The sequence below is a fragment of the Cervus canadensis genome, chromosome 2 (genome assembly GCF_019320065.1).
Source record: "Cervus canadensis isolate Bull #8, Minnesota chromosome 2, ASM1932006v1, whole genome shotgun sequence".
Lineage (NCBI taxonomy): Eukaryota > Metazoa > Chordata > Mammalia > Artiodactyla > Cervidae > Cervus > Cervus canadensis.
Window position 1 is genome coordinate 22,161,160 of NC_057387.1, and position 21,578 is coordinate 22,182,737.

The 21,578-nt window shown below is 40.7% G+C and overlaps 1 protein-coding gene across 13 annotated transcripts in view; it reads right to left on the minus strand.

Annotated features, from left to right (window-relative positions):
• LOC122435175 (phosphodiesterase 4D interacting protein) overlaps positions 1 to 21,578 on the minus strand; it is a 237,069-nt gene that overhangs the window by 167,693 nt on the left and 47,798 nt on the right. For all 13 annotated transcript variants that reach the window (XM_043459169.1, XM_043459370.1, XM_043459377.1 and 10 more), the window contains exons 2-3: positions 18,106 to 18,161; positions 11,770 to 11,915 (exon numbers count right to left, since the gene is read on the minus strand). In XM_043459169.1, coding sequence (XP_043315104.1) covers positions 11,770 to 11,915; positions 18,106 to 18,161 — 202 coding nt within the window. The remainder of the gene's footprint in view (positions 1 to 11,769; positions 11,916 to 18,105; positions 18,162 to 21,578) is intronic.

Below are 21,578 nucleotides of genomic sequence, written 5' to 3' on the forward strand. Positions count from 1 at the left end.
ATTGGGGTGATGATCATGCTTTCTTCACAGGGTTGCCATGAGCACTAAATGAGATGATACTGTACATATTGATACTTAGAACCCTACTTGACACACAGGAAGTGGTCAACACAGGTTAGCTAGTATTATCTATGTGCTGCTCCTGTCTCACTCATCCCAGAGATGCTGGGGATGGGTTGGGTGCTGTGATCAGTGAGAAAGCATAGAGGAATGAATTTTTCTCAACACATGACTGTGGCCATTTGACTTATGACTGTGTAAAATAACCCAATCACCTGTCAGGACGTGGTATATAAACTCTATGATTCTGAAAGTCACAATTTCTATGTGCCCTGGGTCCCTCAATTATTTTTTTTAATTTTAATTGGAGGCTAATTACTTTACAATATTGTGGTGGGTTTTGCCATACATTCACATGAATCAGCCATGGGTGTACATGTGTTCCCCGCCCTGAATCTCCCTCCCACCACCCCCCCCCCATCCCATCCCTCTGGGGCATCCCAGTGCACCAGCCCTGAGCATCCTGTCTCATGCATTGAACCTGGACTGGTGATCTATTTCACATATGATAATATACATGTTTCAATGCTATTCTCTCAAATCATCCCACCATCACATTCTCCCACAGAGTCCAAAAGTCTGTTCTTTATGTTTGTGTCTCTTTTGCTGTCTCGCATATAGGGTCATCGTTACCATCTTTCTAAATTCCATATATATGCATTAATATACTGTATTGGTGTTTTTCTTTCTGACTTACTTCACTCTGTATAATAGGCTCCCGTTTCATCCACCTCATTAGAACTGATTCAAATGCATGCTTTTTAATAGCTGAGTAATATTCCATTGTGTGTATGTACCACAGCTTTCTTATCCATTCATCTGCTGATGGGCATCTAGGTTGCTTCCATGTCCTGGCTATTGTAAACAGTGCTGCAATGAACACTGGGGTACATGTGTTTGTTTCAATTCTGGTTTCCTCGGTGTGTATGCCCAGCAGTGGGATTGCTGGGTCGTATGGCAGTTCTATTTCCAGTTTTTTAAGAAATCTCCACACTGTTCTCCATAGCGGCTGTACTAGTTTGCATTCCCACCAACAATGTAAGAGGGTTCCTTTTTCTCCACAACCTCTCCAGCATTTATTATTTGTAGACTTTTGGATAGCAGCCATTTTGACTGGCATGAGATGGTACCTCATTGTGGTCTTGATTTGCATTTCTCTGATCATGAGTGATGTTGAGCATCTTTTCATGTGTTTGTTAGCCATCTGTATGTCTTCTTTGGAGAAATGTCTGTTTAGTTCTTTGGCCCATTTTTTTAGTGTGTCGCTTATTTTTCTGGAATTGAGCTGCAGGAGTTGCTTGTATATTTTTGAGATTAATTTTTTGTCCATTGCTTCATTTGCTATTATTTTCTTCCATTCTGAAGGCTGTCTTTTCACCTTGCTTACAGTTTTCTTCACTGTGCAAAAGCTTTTAAGTTTAACTAGGTCCCATTTGTTTATTTTTGCTTTTATTTCCATTACTCTGGGAGGTGGGTCATAGAGGATCCTGCTGTGATTTATGTCAGAGAGTGTTTTGCCTATGTTTTCCTCTAGGGGTTTTATAATTTCTGGTCTTACATTTAGATCTTTAATCCATTTTGAGTTTCTTTTTGTGTATGGTGTTAGAAAGTATTCTAGTTTCATTCTTTTACAAGTGGTTGACCAGTTTTCCCAGCACCACTTGTTAAAAAGATTGTCTTTTCTCCATTGTATATTCTTGCCTCCTTTGTCAAAGATAAGGTGTCCATAGGTGCATGGCTTTATCTCTGGGCTTTCTATTTTGTTCCATTGATCTATGTTCCTGTCTTTGTGCCAGAACCATACCGTCTTAATGATTGTGGCTCTGTAGTATAGCCTGAAGTCAGGCAGGTTGATTCCTCCAGTTCCATTCTTTTTTCTCAAGATTGCTTTGGCTATTTGAGTTTTTTTGTATTTCCATACACACTGTGAAATTATTTGTTCTAGTTCACTGAAGAATACCACTGGTAGCTTGATAGGGATTGCCTTGAGTCTATATATTGCTTTGGGTAGTATACTCATTTTCACTATATTGATTCTTTCGATCCATGAACATGGTATATTTCTCCATCTATTTGTGTCATCTTTGATTTCTTTCATCAGTGTTTTATAGTTTTCTATATATAGGTCTTTTGTTTCTTTGGGTAGATTTATTCCTAAGTATTTTATTCTTTTTGTTGCAATGGTGAATGGAATTAATTTCGCTTTCTGTTTTCTCATTGTTAGTGTATAGGAATGCAAGGGATTTCTGTATTGATTTTATATCCTGCAACTTTACTATATTCGTTGATTAGTGCTAGAAATTTTCTGGTGGAGTCTTTAGGATTTTCTATGTAGAGGATCATGTCATCTGCAAACAGTGAGAGCTTTACTTCTTCTTTTCCAATCTGGATTCCTTTCATTTCTTTTTCTTCTCTGATTGCTGTGACTAAAACTTCCAAAACTATGTTAAGTAGTAGTGGTGCGAGTGGGCATCCTTGTCTTGTTCCAGACTTTAGGGGAAATGCTTTCAATTTTTCACCATTGAGAATAATGTTTGCTGTGGGTTTATCATATATGGCTTTTATTATGTTGAGGTATGTTCCTTCTATGCCTGCTTTCTGGAGGGTTTTTAATCATAAATGGATGTTGAATTTTGTCAAAGGCTTTCTCTGCATTTATTGAGATAATCATATGGTTTTTATCTTTCAATTTGTTAATGTGGTGTATTACATTGATTGATTTGTGGATATTAAAGAATCCTTGCATTCCTGGGATAAAGCCCACTTGGTCATGATGTATGATCTTTTAAATATGTTGTTGGATTCTGCTTGCTAGAATTTTGTTAAGGATTTTTGCATCTATGTTCATCAGTGATATTGGCCTATAGTTTTCTTTTTTTGTGGCATCTTTGTCTGGTTTTGGTATTAGGGTGATGGTGGCCTCATAGAATGAGTTTGGAAGTTTACCTTCCTCTGCAATTTTCTGGAAGAGTTTGAGTAGGATAGGTGTTAGCTCTTCTCTAAATTGCTGGTAGAATTCAGCTGTGAAGCCATCTGGTTCTGGGCTTTTTGGGTCCCTCATTTAAAAACAGGGACAGTGATGCTTGTTTCATGCAGGTGCATAAAGACAAAATAAGGCAATTTATTTTGAGAGGTACTTAACCCACTTCTCAAGTCTACAGTTCTGGAAAGAACAGAAATCACTCCATCAATGTATCCTCTGGCAATGGGGCAGAGAGGGGGGTGTCTTTACAACAAATCTGATGGGGCCTTCCTGGTGGTCCAGTGGCTAAGACTCTGTCAGGGAACTAGATCCCTTGTGCTGCAACCAAGACCTGGTGCAGCCAAATAAATGAATAAATAAATATTTTTAATAATAATAAAACAAAGTTGACAAGGTTTAAAATTAATTCACTCATTCAAAAAGTACAAATGAAGCATACATACTAAGCAAAACTCTTTTTACCATGGGAAACAATACCTGTTAATTTACACCTACCAGAGTAAAGTTGAATAGGCTCACCTGTGTCACTATTTCTGACTCCCTCGCCCTGTCCGTCCTTCTCTACCCACTCATACTGTTGGTCAGGGACAGAGAATGCAAGAAAAGGGAGGAAACTGTATCTTGGAAGTTCTGTTCCCTTTGCTCCTTCTTCCTGCATCAACATACTGAAGAAAGATGCTGTCACTTCCACTTGTTAATTGACCAATGATGTATTTTCCATAATGTACCAGTATTTACATTTTTAGTTCATTACTGCTTACTCTGGAATCAAAGGCTCTTTCCCTTAGAATTTCCTACATCAACAAATATTTCAGAAGCCATCATATTACTGATCAATTACTTTTTACTGATTAAATACCTTTACTATTACTTCTTTCCTTACTCCAAGTCTCTCTCCTTACCTCCCTTGACTAAGTCTGTTCAGACTGCTTTAGGGAAATCCCACAGACTGGGTAGCTTGTAAACAACTGAAGTTTATTTCTCACAGTTCTGGAGCCTAGAAGTCTAAGATCATGGTTCCAGCCTGGCCAGGGGAGGGTTCTCTTCTGGGTCACAGATGTCTCCTTGTATCCTCCATGGTGGAAGGGGCTAGGGATCTCTCTGGAGCATTCTTTTTTTTTTTTTTTAGTGAGAAAAGTGACATCTTTATTTACGTGTTTTCTTCCATTATGAATGTGGACAGCAGTGGCAGAGACTGTTTCCACAGAAATTGAAGATATTTTCATGATGCATTACTATTGTTGTAGATTTCAAAATGACATTTAATACCTATCATTACTTAAGTTTAATTATTAGGTACACTGGTAAACATTGTTATTTAAAGATTAACAAAGAAGCACATATATTACTGTATCATACATTTGTGCCTTTTATATTTCTGATAATTATAATTCAGTATAATTGGAGCCTCTTTTATAAGGACTAATCTCATCTATGAGTGCTCCCCCATCATGACTTAAGCACCTTCCAAAGGCCCCACCCCCCTGTGCCATCATCTCTAGGGGTCTGGATCTCAACAAATGAATTTGGAGGAAACACAAACATTCAGACCATAGCATCCATCTAGCCCAGTCTATTTATGAATCTACTTCTCTTCCTTTCACCCAAATCTCCCCTCCATCTGGAATATTATTATCTCCTTCTCTGATTGGTAAAAATCTAATTCAGATTTTAAGACCTCACTCAATGTGCAGCCCCCAGGAGAGGTGTCCTCTGATTGGCCGCCCTTCTCTGTCCTTTAATAAAATTAAACATTCTCTCTCAAGATCTCAGAGTGCACTGTCCTTATCTTTATGATAAGGACACATTGTGTTATACTTAATGCAATGTCTGTACTTCCCAGTAGATTATAACTAAGGATAGGAATGGCATTTTATTTACAGTGGTCAAGTGTTTGTTGCAGGATAAATGAAGTCAGGATGGTGTCATGGTCTGAATGCACAAGCCCCCTTATTCATATGCTGAAATCCTACTCCTCGTGGATGATGGTAGTGTGTTAGGAGATAGGCCTTTGGGATTAGTATCTTATAAAAGAAGCTTCAGAAAGATCTCTAACGCCTTCTGCCAGGTAAGAAAATAGTGAGAAGGCATCAGTGATGAGCCAATAAAAGGGCCCTCACCAGAAGGTAACCATGACAGTGAAAGTGTTAGTGGCTCAGTCATGTCAGATTCTTTGCAACCTCATGGACTGTAGCCCACCAGACTCTTCTGTCCACGGAATTCTCCAGGCAAGAATACTGGAGTGGGTTGCCATTCTCTTCTCCAGGGGATCTTCCCAATACGGGGATCGAACCTGAGTCTCCTGCATGGCAGGTGAATTTTTTATCATCTAAGCCACCATGCTGGTGCCCCATTCTTGGACTTCCAGCCTCCAAGACTGTGAGAAATAAAGTTTTGTTATTTGTAAGCTGCCCAGTCTCAGTTATAGCAGTCTGAGTGGACTAAGACAGATAGATACCTGACTGCTCAGCCCAGGCCTGTATCCCCTGGATGTTTGCTTCATGCCCTGGAGAAGCCGACCCTTCTCTGGCACAAAACCTTCAACATTAATATTTCCCTTTCCTATTTCCAAGTATAGCTCACAACTTTTATCCCAAGGCTACTGAATGCATGATTTAAACTTTAGAGAAAATATCATGTTATTTAGAGTTTTAGGGTAGAACATTGGAATGTGTCCCTCTCCCTCCTACACTTCTTTTCTAACTAATATCTCCTCTAATTTTCAAATCCTTTCATGGAGCTTCTTCATACAGCAGGTGCTATCATTCAAAGTCTACAGAACTGATGGATGGATGAATGGATATAAGAATGAACAGACCTGTGAGCCAGGACACAGCTTGGTTTACTGACAATGACCTTTCTGACAAATATGTTTGTTGTAGCCTTTCTGTTATTTACTTAGTGCTTGACACGTAGAGGGGAGATATTTAAGATATATCTCTTATTGGCCTTTTCTCTTCATCTTTGCATCAAGTGCTCCAATACTTTGGCCACCTGATGCAAACAGCTGACTCATTGGAAAAGACTCTGATGCTGGGAAAGATTGAATGCAAGAGGAGAAGAGGGCAGCAGAGCATGAGATGGTTAGATAGCATCACTGACTCAGTGGACATGAATCTGAGCAAACTCCAAGAGATAGTGGAGGACAGAGGAGCCTGGCCAGCTTCAGTCCATGGGGTCACAAGGAGTCAGACATGACTTAGTGACTGAAAAACAACAACTGTATCCTAGCTTGATTTCTGTCAATGGTTCCCAGCATTGAGCAATGAAGACTAATCAGCGATATTAGACCTGAATGCTAAGAGAAAAAGACTTAGGACTCCATAGTTGAAAGTCAGCTGATCCCTGCCCATCAAGCAGCTCAGCCTATTAATTTATCCTCTCTCACAGCATCTGGCCATCCATCCTATCCATGGAAGTGACATCCTTCATTTCTACAGGCCAAATCACCACTCAACCACAAGGCACATGCAGGCAGACTGCCTTTCAGCGAGTACCCACACAGCTTTGAGAGGTGCTGCAGGTGACGCTAGTGGTAAAGAACCCACTGGCTGATGCGGGAGATGTAAGAGATGCTGGTTCGATCCCTGGGTCGGGAAGATCCCTGGAGGAGAGCATGGCAATCCACTCCAGTATTCTTGCCTGGAGAATCCCTTGGACAGAGGAGCCTGGGGGCTATAGTCCATATGGTCGCAAAGAGTCAGACACAACTGAAGCAACTTAACACGCATAGAACACACGCACACAGCTCTGCTCACCCTTTCTGCACTGCAGCTGATGCAAAAGGTGAACAAAGAGGAAGGGGTTGGATGGTACCACCCCCACTCCTACCACCAGCACCACAGCTGTTCAGAGGTTTGGTCCTCAAAAGCCATTTAATATTCCTGCAAACTCTGTCTTTAAAAAAAACAAAACAGTAACCATGACAACTCTGAGCAAAAAGAAAAAAAAAAAAAAAACCAAGAGTAGGCTGTTTCAATTCTCAGGCACACATTATATGGAACATATTCTTTATCCACAGGAATGTCTGGTACATTAGGTCCTAGTGAAACATTTCCATTTACACATTGAGAAAAATGGGGGGTAAACTCATGTCAATACTGCTTTAGTAACCCTTTTTTGAAGTGGAATGTTTATTATTTTATATCAAAAGTTATCCATTAGAGAATGAAAGAAACCCACACATCTCGGGGCAATTTTTACACAATATTCATGTGTGTCCCAATTCCTGGGTAACCCCCAGGGGGCATCAGAGAGCTTTTTCCTTTTTTAGCTCACAGGGATGTGAGAAATCCTGGGTGCTCTTTCCAGGTCATACAAATTCCAGTGCTGTGCTCAGTTGCTAAGTCCTGTCCTACTCTTTTCGAACCTATGGACTGTAGCCCTCCAAGCTCCTCTTGTCCTCCAGACAAGAACACTGGAGTGGGTTGCCATTTCCTTCTCCAGGGGATTTTCCCAACCCAAGGATCCAACCTGCATCTCAGGTCCCCAGCATTGGCAAGCAGGTTCTTTACCACTGAGCCACCTGCAAATTCCAGTAGATAGGTTCTATTGTGCAGACTTCCTTGGATCAAGCCAGGGCACAGGAAGCTGGCAGCGTGTGTCACATTGTCAGTAATTCTGTTTTTGGCCAAGCTTCCTTGGTGACTCAGATAGTAAAGAATCTGCCTGCAATGCAGGAGACCTGGCTTTGAACCCTAGGTCAGGAAGATCCCCTGGAGAAGGGAATGGCAACCCACTCCAGTATTCTTGCCTGGAGAATTCCATGGACAGAGGAGCCTGGCGGGCCACAGTCCATGGGGTCGCAAAGTGTCAGACACGACTGAGCAACTAACACAACACTAAGGATAACCCTATCAAGATGCAGAGCACTTCAAGAGTTAAATCCGGAGTTTCAAGCAACAATGCCAATTCTTGTTGAGAAGCAAATGGCTGTGGTTGAGCCAACTCAACTGTTTGTGGTGCAAACAGTATCCAGATACCCAGAGTGCTCCAACCCAGCAATAGAGAATGTAATGCTAACCAATTGACTAGATCTCCTGGGCTCAGTACAGCCAAGCTACAGATTCTCAGGATGCCATTTAAACTCCCTAAATTTATCTGAGAAGTAATCCAGGGATAAAAATGATACAACAGAATCAGTGGTACAGGTGTAGCTCATGAAACACAGTGCTCAGGACATAGCCAACAGTGCATAAGCTTATTGGGATAAATGCTCTTAAAAGAGACATCGTTATGATAAGAATACTCATGCCATTGTTGTTCAGTCGCTAAGTCATGTCCAATTCTTTGCCCTTCCATGGACTGCAGCATTCCAGGATCCTCTGTCCACTATCTCCTGGAATTTGCTCAAATTCCTGACCATTGAATCGATGATGCTATATAACCATCTCATCCTCTGCCCCCTTCTCTTTCTGCCTTCAATCCTTCTCAGCATCAGGGTCTTTTCCAATGAGTCAGCTCTTCGAATCAGTAACCAAAATATTGGAGCTTCAGTTTCAGCATCAGTCCTTCCAATATTCAGGGTTGGTTTCCTTTAAGATTGACTGGTTTGATATCCTTGCAGTCCAAGGGACTCTCAAGAGTCTTCTCCAGCACCACAATTCAAATGCAACAATTCTTCAGGGCTCAGACTTCTTTATGTTCCAACATTCACATCCGTACATGACTACTGGAAAAACCATAGTTTTGACTACATGCACCTTTGTTGGCAAAGTGATGTCTCTGCTTTTTTAATATGCTGTCTAGGTTGGTCATAGATTTTCTTCCAAGGAGCAAGCGTCTTTGAATTTCATGGCTGCAGTCACCATCCACAGTGATTCTGGAGCCCAAGAAAATAAAATCTGTCACTGCTTCCACTTTTTCCTCATCTAATTGTCATGAAATGATGGGACCAGATGCTATGATCTTAGTTTTTTAAATGTTGAGTTTCAAGCCAGCTTTTTCAGTATCCTCTTTCACCCTCATCAATAGGCTCATTAGTTCCTCTTCACTTTCTGCCATTAAAGTGGTATCATCTGCATATCTGAGGTTGTTGATATTTCTCCCAGCAATCTTGATTCCAGCTTGTGATTCATCCAGTCCAGCATTTCTCATGATGTATATACTCTGCATATAAATTGAAAAAGCAGAATGACAATATACAGCATTGACGTACTCCTCTCCCAATTTTGAACCAGTCCATGGTAAGTAAGGTGTTCTGGTATTCCCATCTCTTTAAGAACTTTCCACAGTTTAGTTGTGTTCAACACAAAAGTCAAAGTCTTTAGCTAGTCAACGAAGCAGAAGTAGATGTTTTTCTGGAATTCTGTTGCTTTCCCTATGATCCAAGGAATGTTGGCAATTTGATCTCTGGTTCCTCTGCCTTTTCTAAGCCCAGCTTGTACATCTGGAAGTTCTTGGTTCATATACTGTTGAAGCCGAGTTTGAAGGACTTTGAGTATAACCTTGCTAGCATGTGAATTAGTGAAGTTGTACAGTAGTCTGAATAGTCTTTGACATTGTCCTTCTTTGGGACTGGAAAGAAAACTGATCTTTTCCAGTTCTGTGGCCACTGCTGAGTTTTCCAAATTTGCTAACATAATTGGGTGCAGCACTTACACAGCATCAACTCTTAGGATTTTAAATAGCTCAGCTGGAATTCTGTCACCTCCACTAGCTTTGTTCACAGTAATGCTTCCTAAGGCCCACTTGACTTCACACTGTAGGATGTCCAGCTCTAAGTGAGTGACCACACCATCATGGTTATCTGAGTCATTAAGACCTTTCTGGTACAGTTTGTCTGTGTATTCTTGCCACCTCTTCTTAATCTCTTCTGATTCTGTTAGGTTCTTACTGTTTCTGTCCTTTACTATGTTCATCCTTGCATGAAATATTCCCTTGATATCTCCAGTTTTCTTGAAGAGATTTATAGTCTTTCCCACTCTATTGTTTTCCTTTGTTTCTTTAATTGTTCATTTTAGAAGGCTTTCTTATCTCTCCTTGCTATTCTCTGGAACTCTGCATTCAGTTGGGTATATCTTTGCTTTTCTCCTTTGCCTTTTGCTTCTCTTCTTTCCTCAGCTATTTGTAAGGCCTCCTCAGACAACCACTTTGCCTTCTTGCATTGCTTTTTTTTTTTTTTTAGGTTGGAATTGCTTTTATTGGGGCAAGCGTGGCAGGCCCGCCGTGGTCAGGTTAGTGTTCTGCCCTAGGAGGCAGCCGAAGCCGGGTGCCTCCACCCGCGACCTCCCTGGATTAGTGGAACATGCAAAGCTCAGTCAGAGGGTGGAGCCGCCAGGGCCCGGGGCGATGGAGCAGGAGTGGCGGCACTGGCCGGTGGCCTGGTTTGAGATGGTTTTGATCACTGCCTCCTGTACAATGTTACAAACCTCCATATGTAGTTCTTCCGGCACCCTGTCAGATCTAATCCCTTAAATCTATTTGTTACCTCCACTGTATAATCATAAGGGATTTGATTTAGGTCATACCTGATGGCCTAGTGGTTTCCCTAGTTTCTTCAATTTAAGCCTGAATTTTGCAATAAGGAGCTCATGATCTGAGCCACAGTCAGCTCCTAGTCTTATTTTTGCTGACTGTTTAGAGCATCACCATCTTCAACTGCAAAGAACATAATCGATCTGATTTCACTAATGACTATCTGGTGATGTCCATGTATAGAGTTGTCTCTTTTGTTGTTGGAAGTGGGTATTTGTTATGACCAGTGTGTTCTCTTGGCAAAACTCTGTTATCCTTTGCCCTCCTTCATTTTGTACTCGAAAGCTAAACTTGCCAGTTACTCCAGGTGTCACTTGATGTCCTACTTTTGCATTCCAATTCCCTATAATGAAAAGGACATTTATTTTTTTTGGTGTTAGTTCCATAGGGTCTTGTTGGTCTTCATAGAACTGTTCGACTTCAGTATTAGTGGATGGACATAGACTTGGATTACCGTGATCTTGAATTGTTTGCCTTGGAAACAAACCGAGATCATTCTGTCATTTTTGAGATTGCACCCAAGTACTGCATTTCAGACTCCTTTGTTGATTATGAGGGCTATTCCATTTCTTCTAAGAGATTCTTGCCCACAGTAACAAATAAAATGGTCACCTGAATTAAATTCACCCATTCCCGTCCATTTTAGTTCACTGATTCCTAAGATGTTGATGTTCCCTCTTGCCATCTCCTGCTTAAACACATCCAATTTACCTTGATTCATGGACCTCATTCCAGGTTCCTATGTAATCCAGGTTACAATGTTCTTTATAGCATCAGACTTTACTTTCACCACCAGACACATCCACAACTGGGCGTCTTTTCTGCTTTGGCCCAGCCACTTCCTTCTTTCTGAAGCTATTAATAACTGCCCTCCACTCTTTCCCAGTAGTATATTGGACACCCTCTGATCTAGGGGACTCAACTTCCAGTGTTATATCTTTTTGCCTTTTCATACTGTCCGTGGGGTTCTAAAAACAAGAATACAGGAGTGGCTTGCCATTCCCTCCTCCAGTGCATCACATTTTGTCAGACCTCTTCACTATGACCCTTCTGTCTTAGGTGGGCCTGTATGGCATGGTTTTTAGCTTCTTTGAGTTATGCAAGCCCTTTTGCCAATGACAAAGCTGTGATCCACGAAGAGGAAAGAATACTCATAATCCAAGCTAAACTATTGGTCATATTATTATAAGATATCACTATCCCCATATGCCTTCTAACTGGAATAATGATTATCCACCCATGTGACTTACCTTCTCAAAGTCTCGAAGAGCCTGGGTTTGCACCTGAAGAGGTCTTTCAAATGCTCTCAAGGAATGCCCAAAGGGGACCTTGTCACCACTTCTCCAGGTCTGTGACTGCACAGGAGGGCCTCGATCTTTGGTGTCACTAAGAAAAGCTGCCAGTGAAACAGAACAACAGAAGATTTTATCTGATAGTGGCATTATGATCGTTCCAACCTTCATGTTCCAGCAGAATTTGGTTTCTGCAAAACATGAACCAATTCTAGGCCACACAGAAGCAGTGCACGTGGAGTAGCCTATGGTAGATCTTATTAACAGTGGTCCCTAGCGCAGCCCACTAGTTTATGTCCATGTACCTTAGTAATGTGATGGTCCTGCTCCTGCCATCAGAAAGCGGAGTCTACTTCCCTAGCACTTGAATCTGGGTTGGCTGAGTGACTTGCTGTGACCTAGAGATGGTGATGAAAATGCCACTTTGGGATGAATGCCACAGATTGGGCCTTGAGAGGCCTTGCATTTCTGTTCTTGCCTTCTTAGAACCCCACGAGCACAATGCTGGGAAGAATCCCAGATTACCTTCCTGGGGGATAAAGGCCAAGTCCTGGGGGAATGAGGATGCCAATCACCACTGCCAGACACTTGAGAAAAGGTGTCTCAGGCCTTCAGTCCCAGTCAAGCTGTCAGACGATGGCAGCTGTTTGAGTGATTCAAGTGAGACCAACAGAAGAAATGCCCAGTTTCCCAACATCCAGGATTGTGAGAAATAATATATCACTGTTGTTTTAAGCCATGAGTGGGCAAACCTTTTCTTACAGGGCCAGATAGTAAATACTTTAGGCTCATGGGCATCATCTCTGTCACAACTACTCAACTCTGCCCTGGTAGCTCAAAGCAGATGCAGAGGATATGACAGAGAATGAGCATGACTGTGTTGTGAGCTTTATTTACAAATACTGGCAACTGGACCCATGGGTGGCAGTTTGCTGACCCCTGTTTGAAGCCACTAAGTTTTAGAGTGGTGTGTCACATGAAACCAAACATAACTGAAATAGCTTTATTTGGAAAAAAAAAAAAATCAAGCTACTAGCTAAGAACTATTTCTACAAATCTCTTTACAGAGAATCCTTCAGGTTACAATATAGGAATAATAACAAATGTAACAACCGACACTGTAACAGGTGTTACAAAATAGTTTCATATGAATTATTTCATTTATAAATTAGTGCTGAGAATTCCCTGGTGGTCCAGTGGTTAGGACTCTGCTTTCTCTGCAAGGGGCCCAGGTTTGATCCCTGGTCTGGGAACTAAGATCCCACACACCTCACAAGCAAAAATAAATAAATAAAAAGTAATTGCAACCAGTGAAACAGACTGAAATAGACTGATGTGATTATTACATCCATTTTACTAATAAGTAAACAAAGGTTCAGAAATTTTTCCCAATACCACACTTCTAAAAGGGCTTCCCAGGGTGGCGATAGTGGTAAAGAACCTGCCTGCCAATGCAGGAGACATAAGAGATGCAGGTTCGATCCCTGGGTAGGAAAGATCCCCTGGAGGAGGGCATGGCAACCCACTCTAGTATTCTTGCCTGGAGAATCCCATGGACATTGGACCCTGGCAGGCTACAGTCCATAGAGTTGCACAGAGTCAGACATGACTGAAGCAACTTAGCACTCAAGAATGCACACATACTGCTAAAAAGTGGCAGAACCAATATCACGTCCCTTCCGTTCAACCTTTCTAATGGCATGCTAACACCATGCTATTTTAGCAGCAAAGGGGACTGTAACAGGCCTGAGAGGGAAAAACAGGCAAAGGGACAGAGACACAATCTTTCCATTAACCAGTGTAGGCACTCCCCTGGGAGAAGTTCATGGAGGCTAAGCTGCTACCAACCCTATGCCTGCCTTGGAGAAGTAACACTGTGGAGAATAAGAAACCGGGGCTTCCTTCAAGCATAGTACACAGATGACCTCCGACTAAGGCAGGCTTGGGGTGGTAGACTCAGATCGAAGACATAGAAAAACACATCTTTTCTTGACTGACAGTAAGAAGCAGTGAGCCTTTATTACTGAACTTTTTTTTTTAACCAGAAAGAATGGCAGACACGACAACCCACTGAGTTCCACAGACATCAAGTGACAGTGAAATGGGCTCTGGGTGACTCTAGGCCCACCGAGAGAAAGCCGCCTACACACAGACTCACGGACAAAGGCCAGCTGAAGGGGCCAAGAAGCAACAATGCCACCACAGGCTCTTTTTCTTTCCTTTCTTTTCCCCCTTTCCCTTTTCTCTTTCCTTCCTTCATCCCTTGTACACTCTTGTCTCTTTTGTTGAAAATTAATGGACCATGTATGCATGGGCACCAAAAACAAAACAAAACAAAAAAACCAAGTAGGACTACATTAAACTAAAAAGCTTCTGTTCACCAAAGGAAACCATCAGTAGAAAGAAAAGGCAACCTCTGGGATGGGAGAGTAAATGCCTCCCTCCATTCTTCCTGCTTTCTCTTTCTGCAAACTTGCTAGAAGGAATGCAAGAAAATGTCCCCAGATACTTCAATCAACTTCTCAGAATTTTTTAAGAAAAGAGAATTCCCTGTTTTTAAAAAAGAAGTCAAAAGAAGACAAAAAGTATCAAGAAGATGACAATGAAGAGAAAGATGAAGAAGAAAATAATGATGATAAATAGGGTGGTTCCAGTGCAGTTTTATTTTCTGGTTTAGAAGTATCTAACTACTCAAAACTACTCATTACATCATTGATTTTTTAGAAAAGGAAATATAAGGCTATATGGTTTCTTTTTAAACTGGACACTGTACAGTATCTTTTCATTTCTGTAAAAATAATATATTATCAAGTGTGTGTTTAGGTGGCCCTGTGCTTAATGGTATCTTTCAATAGCCAGTAACCTTGCCTGGTAGAGTAGTAGGGTTTAAATAAGCACAGGAATTTAAAGCAGGTTTTACACTCTCTGACATAAATTACAGCAGGATCCTCTATGACCCACCTCCCAGAATACTGGAAATAAAAGCAAAAATAAACAAATGGGACCTAATTAAACTTAAAAGCTTTTGCACAACAAAGGAAACTACAAGCAAGGTGAAAAGACAGCCCTCAGATTGGGAGAAAATAATAGCAAATGAAGCAACAGACAAAGAATTAATCTCAAAAATATACAAGCAACTCCTGCAGCTCAACTCCAGAAAAATAAGCGACACACTAAAAAAATGGGCCAAAGAACTACACAGACATTTCTCCAAAGAAGACATACAGATGGCTAACAAACACATGAAAAGATGCTCAACATCACTCATTATCAGAGAAACGCAAATCAAAACCACAACGAGGTACCATTACACGCCAGTCAGATGGCTGGATATCCAAAAGTCTAACAAGCAATAAATGCTGGAAGGGTGTGGAGAAAGAGAACGCGCGGCTCTTACACTGTTTGGTGGGAATGCAAGACTAGTCAGGCCCACTATGAAGAACAGTGTGGAGATTTCCTTAAAAGACTGGAAAATAGAACTGCAATATGACCCAGCAATCCCACTTCTGGGCATACACACTGAGGAAACCAGATCTGAAAGAGACACGTGCACCCCAATGTTCATCGCAGCACTGTTTATAATAGCCAGGACATGGAAGCAACCTAGATGCCCATCAGCAGAAGAATGGATAAGGAAGCTGTGGTACATATACACCATGGAATATTACTCAGCCATTAAAAAGAATTCATTTGAATCAGTTCTAATGAGATGGGACACTGTAGAGCTCCTGCATGTAGCTCCAGAGTGAAAGATAAGTGCCAGAAGAGTAAAGAACCAAATACAAGTAACTAATGCATATATAGTGGAATTTAAACAAGATGGTAACGATAACCCACTCAATGCAAAACAGAAAAAGAGACCACAGATGCACAGAAACAGACTTTTGGACTCTGGTGGGAAGAAGGCGAGGGGTGCCGGCATGATCTGAGAGAAAGACAGCATTGAAAAGCAGTTATACTATCAAAAGTGGTGAACAGACCACCCCGCAACCCAAGTGGACTGCTGAGACATCAAGTGGCTCAGGGTGATCTGGTGCAGGAGCTGGGACAGACTCCCTGAGAGGAATTGGGTGGGAGAGGTTAGTGTGGGAGCGGGGGAGAGAATGCGTGAGGAGGAGATGGGGGAATGAGGCAGCATGTGAGGATCCATGGCTGATTCATGTCAATGTATGGCAAAAACCAATACAATATTGTAAAGTAATTAGCCTCCAACTAATAAAAATAAATGAGAAAAAAAAAATAAAGCAGGTTTTATTGGTACATAGCACAGCTTAGTTACAGATAAGAGTTGGGTTTTTTTCCCACCTTAAATCGTGTTTGAGTCAGTTTGTACAAAGTAATTGTTATAATGTTAATTGTTTATCACACTGTGATTGCAAATTAATAATAATAGTAATAATAATAATGGCGCACCTGTTTTGTTGAAAACTTGACATTTCTAAGTAAATACAAATGTTTAATTAAAATAAATTAGAAAAAATTATTTCTTACACATTTACATGAAATTAAATAAGGCGATTAAATGAAAGAAAATTTTATAAAACAGAGCAATGTATTATTACAGTTAGATTCATAGAATATGATAGAGAAGAGACTTCAAAGACTAGATCTGGACACAACAAAAATGTTTAAAAAAAAAAGATTGGCTATGAATCCTGACTAATCCACCTGCTAATTATGGGAATTTAGGCAAATCTTTTAATTTTGCTGAGTGCCATTGCCTCTGTAAAAACAGGAATAATAATGTTTACCTCACAGAGCTTTCATATGGATTAAATGAAACAATAAAAGTAGCCAACTGAATACCTTGCATATAATAGGCAATTTCTTCTTTACCCTTCCACTTTTGCCCTAGTCTTTCAATTTTTACCTCAAAACGGAGGATCTTCATGCTCAAAATGAGTATGGTAAACCTTTAGAATTTATGGATTTTACATACACAATTACAAATGCTAATTTTAAATGACTCCAAGTCCTTAACACATTCAAATAAAGAAGTTTTTTTCTGCATTGTGCATATGAACCATCTGTGCTTCAAGGCTGATACGAAAAGGCAAATCACTTAGCAAAGTAGGTAAAACGCTAAGTGACTGAAAGTTTTTGTGAAAAATAGCCCCCAAAAGAGAATTATTTTCACTTTGGTTTTGTAATTTAGGTAGACCTCTAGCTAATTTTAATACAGGAATAATATATTATTTTGTACACATTAATAATAATATTTACAGGTGTTTATTCCTTGACAAGCTCTGTACTAAGAGCTTTTCGTTTTTTAATGTTTATTTATTTATTTGACTGCAAGTTGGGTCTTAGTTGCGGCATGCAGATTCTTCCTTGTGTCATGTGGGATCTCTCATTGTGGGGCACAGACTCGGACTCGCCTGGGCTTAGTTGCTCTGAGGTACATAAGATCTTAGTTCCCCAATCAGGGGTCAAACCCATGTCCCTTACATTGCAAAGAGGATTTAAAATAATTTTTTTTTAATTTAAACTTTTTATTCTGTATTGGGATATAGCCAATTAACAGTGTTGTGATAGTTTAAGGTGAACAGCAAAAGGATTCAGCCATACATATACATGTATATCCATTCTCCCCCAAACTTCCCTCCGATCCAAGCTGCCACATAATATTGAGCAGAGTTCCCCGTGCTATACAGTAGGTCCTTGTTGGTTATCCATTTTAAACACAGCAGGGTGTACCTGTCCATTCCAAATTCCCTAACTATCCCTTCCCCCCATTCTTTCCCCTCCAGCAACTGTAAGCTTCTTCTCTAAATCTGTGAATCTCTTTCAGTTTTGAAAGTAAATTCACTTGTATCATTTCTTTTTCAGATTCCACATATAAGGGATGTCATACAATATTTTGCAGGGAGGATTCTTAACCATTGCACCACCAAGGAAGTCCTCGAAGAGCTTTTCTAATCTCACTTATGAGGTTGACACCATTATTATACCCATTTTAATGGTATATTCGAGATTTCATTCTAGTGGAAGAGTCTATCATTTTACACGTGACTTTAACTTGCAATTACAGAATTGCTAGCAGTATGAAGAGTTCACATTACTGAAATACTGAAGTATTTCAGTTATGAGTTATTGCACTGTGCTGCGCAGGTGGGGTATTATGTTCTACAGTGGTATGTGCAAATTTTGAAATTCAAAAAAAGTCTGAAGATATAGCCAAGACTATAGATTTAAATGGGATCTAAAATTTAAGAGATGGGATCTAAAATTTAAGAGATTTATGATCAGCAGGAGACCAAGAGTATAGCAAAGAAAGATCCATGACCTCCTTACCTGCTGCAGGACTTGTTCTGGGTACCATCTCCCCATCATCTTCTGCAAAATAATCTCTGTGAAGAGAAGCACATCATCCATTAATGAAGTAACACCCCACACAGTGTTCAATTCCTCAGTGTAAAGACATCTGGTTTTATTTATTTCTCCACAAGCAATCATTAAGCTGTTCTAGTACTATGTATCAGGGTCAGGGTTAAGTGCTGGAAACACAAAGACATGCCCCACCTTACTGAGTAGGTGTAGAGACAGCCGCTGGACAAACAATCCCACAGGCATTGAATTACTAGTGTGGCAAGTGCTATGAAGGAATACGCAGAGTAACTTAACTAGTAGAGAGATTCAGAGAAATTCAGAGAAAAGAACATCTAAACTGAGATGAAGAGAATGTCAGCCAGATGAAAAATGGAAACAGAAGTGTATTCCATCATGAGGGAAAAGCAAGGACCCTGAGTCAGGGAGGAACTTGGCCTGTTAGAGGAACAGAGAAAGCCAGGGCTGCACCCAGACCATGCAGGGCCTCGAGGGATGGGGTAAGCATGTGAGACTTATGTGCAGGGCAATGCAAAGCCACTGAAGGAGTTTAAATGAGGAAATGAATGGTAAATGATCAGATTCAGATGATTCTGACTGCTGAATGACATTGTGTAGAAGGAACAAAAGTAGATGGAGAAAACAACAAGCTGTGATAGTTTTAACTAAAGGAAACGAGAGTAGAAATGCAGAGAAGCAAAAAAAATCGATATGCTTAGGAAGTAGAACTGATCCAGAAAACTTGAGAAACAAACAAAAGTCTACTAATGGAAATGTTAAAAAAAAAAAAAAATGAAATGTTAAAAAAAAAAGTCTACTAAAAAAATGTTAAAACAAACAAAAGTCTACTAATGGAAATGTTAATGGAAATGTTAAAATGTTAAAAACACCATGATGCAGTCGCAAGATCTATATCTGTCCAGCACAGTGAAGACCAGTATCCCTAGAAGAGAAGGAAAAGAAAACTCAAGATGTATTCAACAAATGCTTGTCAAGCACTTACTATGATTTTAGGCACTGGTTTTAAGCTCTACGAATGTAGCAGTGAACAAAACAGACCAAAACACCTGCACTCATGGAACTTATATAAAAGGAAACAAAAAAGCAAAATGTATAGTAACAATTGGGGACAGGTACTATAAAAAATTGGGGACAGGTACTATAAAAAGGTTGGGAGTAGAAGTAGGAAATGCTGGAGGGATGGGGAAGAGAAGGGGGTTGCAATTTTTGGTAGGCTAAGTGTCTCTGAGAAGCAATGATGTGGGTATTTGGGCAAAGAGTCTTCCAAGCAGAGAACATCAAGTGCAAAGACTCTTCAGAGGAAGCACGACTGAGCATTTCTGGAACAACAAGGAGGCCAGTGTGGCTGGGCTGAGTGAGTAGCAGGAGGTGAGGTCAGGGAAGTAATAGGAAGGCTGGGCAGGGGACAGATTATTTAACGCCTTTCTGGACCCTGAGAGGAATTCAGCCACTGGAGTCTGGTGTGTCAAAAAAAGAGATGAACTGAGTGATGGATGTTTTAAAAGGGCTGGCTACTGTTTTGACAACAGACTGGGTGGGAAAGGCAAGAAACAGAGAGGCAGTTGCAATAATCCTACAAAGAGATGCTTTCAACATTTAGCTTACTCCTTAGACCCTCGGGTACTCCCAGTTAGTTGTCCTAAAAATAATTATATAGCCAGAGATTTAGAAAGCTTCTCTTTTTAAAAATCAGGAGACATTCACAGGGAGGCGGAAGAGAGCCTGGCATTTATTTAGAAACTGTTGGTGTTCTTCCTTCTCTGCCTCAGGGCTGGATCTTGGCATAAATCTTCACTTTGCTAAGTTCCAGATGGACATAAAAGTACCAGGCAGAACACACCAGGTTACACACACCACCTGGCAATTCTTTATTATTCAAAAGCAGGTCACCAGCTTGTAGTTCTTCCAGGCCCTCTGCCCCCTTTCCCTTCTCCACTTCTCATTAAAAATTTTCCCTGAGAGTGAAAAATGAAAGAGATGAACTACTACTTGTGGATTTCCCTCCGTTGAGAAAAAGTAGGGGAAGGATTTTGAAACTATCAGCCAGAATAATGTCTTGAAAAATTTGTGGAGGAAAAAAATACTTAGTTGCTGCTACTCATGCATGAATGGATTCCTTTATGTTCAGCCCACAGACCTGGGTAACCGCTTCTGCCATCAGGAGCAAGGTCCTTCCTCAGGCCAAATTCAGCCCATCCAACATGCTTCATTTGGTCAACACAAGGTTGAGCCATTCCTAACTTCTCTTGTAAAATGAATGGGTCTGGCAATACTGGGCCTGCCTTCCCACATAGAGGGATAACCTGCCGCCTTTAAACAGAAGAGACATGTTCTCTGGTTTGCCACAGTCCCTGTCACTCCTTGTTCTTATAATCCCAGCTCATGTGCTCATTTAAGATACTGGCCTGGCTCTTTATAGATCTCTGAGGCTGACACCCTGGTATAGATCAAATGCAGACAAAACTTTCACTTCTCCTTTAAGACACTGTCTTGAGTTACCTATGTAGCTTTTTGCTGTTGTGTTCCATTGCTAAATTGTGTTACAAAGAGTTGGGACACGACTTAGCAACAGAACAACAAGCTACTAAGGGGATTACAGGTCAGTTTTACCTCTGGGCTTCAGCTTCCCTAAATATTTGTAAAAGAAATGCATGAACTTCTAAGGTTCCTTCAGTAATTACACAATTCTATTCTAATAGACACTAGTAGCATTAAAACTCATTTTAATACTTTCTAAGGATGGGGAAACTTTCCAGACATGATCTCATTCAATTCTTCTTGCTCTGAAGATTTCCACATTATAGATCAGGAGCAAGTGACAACAAGGTGATGCATATGGATGCCACAAGCTTCTTCACCTTCTCCCCCATCCCACACTCACCCCTGAGCCGACTGCCTGTCTTCTATGAAGCAATAACCAGAAGGGTAGAGAGGTCACTCTGGATGAGTACTGAGTTAATGGGCTTTCTGTAGTCTCTGGAGATTTTTTTAAAAATCACTTTAACTCTATTAACAGCTCAAGTTTCCTCTCATATGGCCACAGAGTGGGGCTCACTCAGCTGCTCAAAAGCTTGAGAAGGAATCTGATGCTCCCCCAGAGAAGGGGCACAGGGTTAAGAAACACGAGGTATGTCTCGAGGGGATTGCAATTTGTGAAAATAGCTGATAAACCAAAGTGCAAAGAGAATTGGGGTATAGTAGAGACAAACTCCAAGCCAGGCCCTGCCACCCACCCACAAAGCAGTAACATATGTTGATAAATTTTTCTCTATATTACTTAAGTCCAGAAAAGAATTGTATGCCCTTGTCCTAGTTTCTCAAATTCAAATATTTCTAGTTTCTTTTTTTTTTTTTAAACATCAGTCCATGAATGACTCATGGTCAGCAAGCATGTGTTTCATGAGGGCACGTAAAGCTCT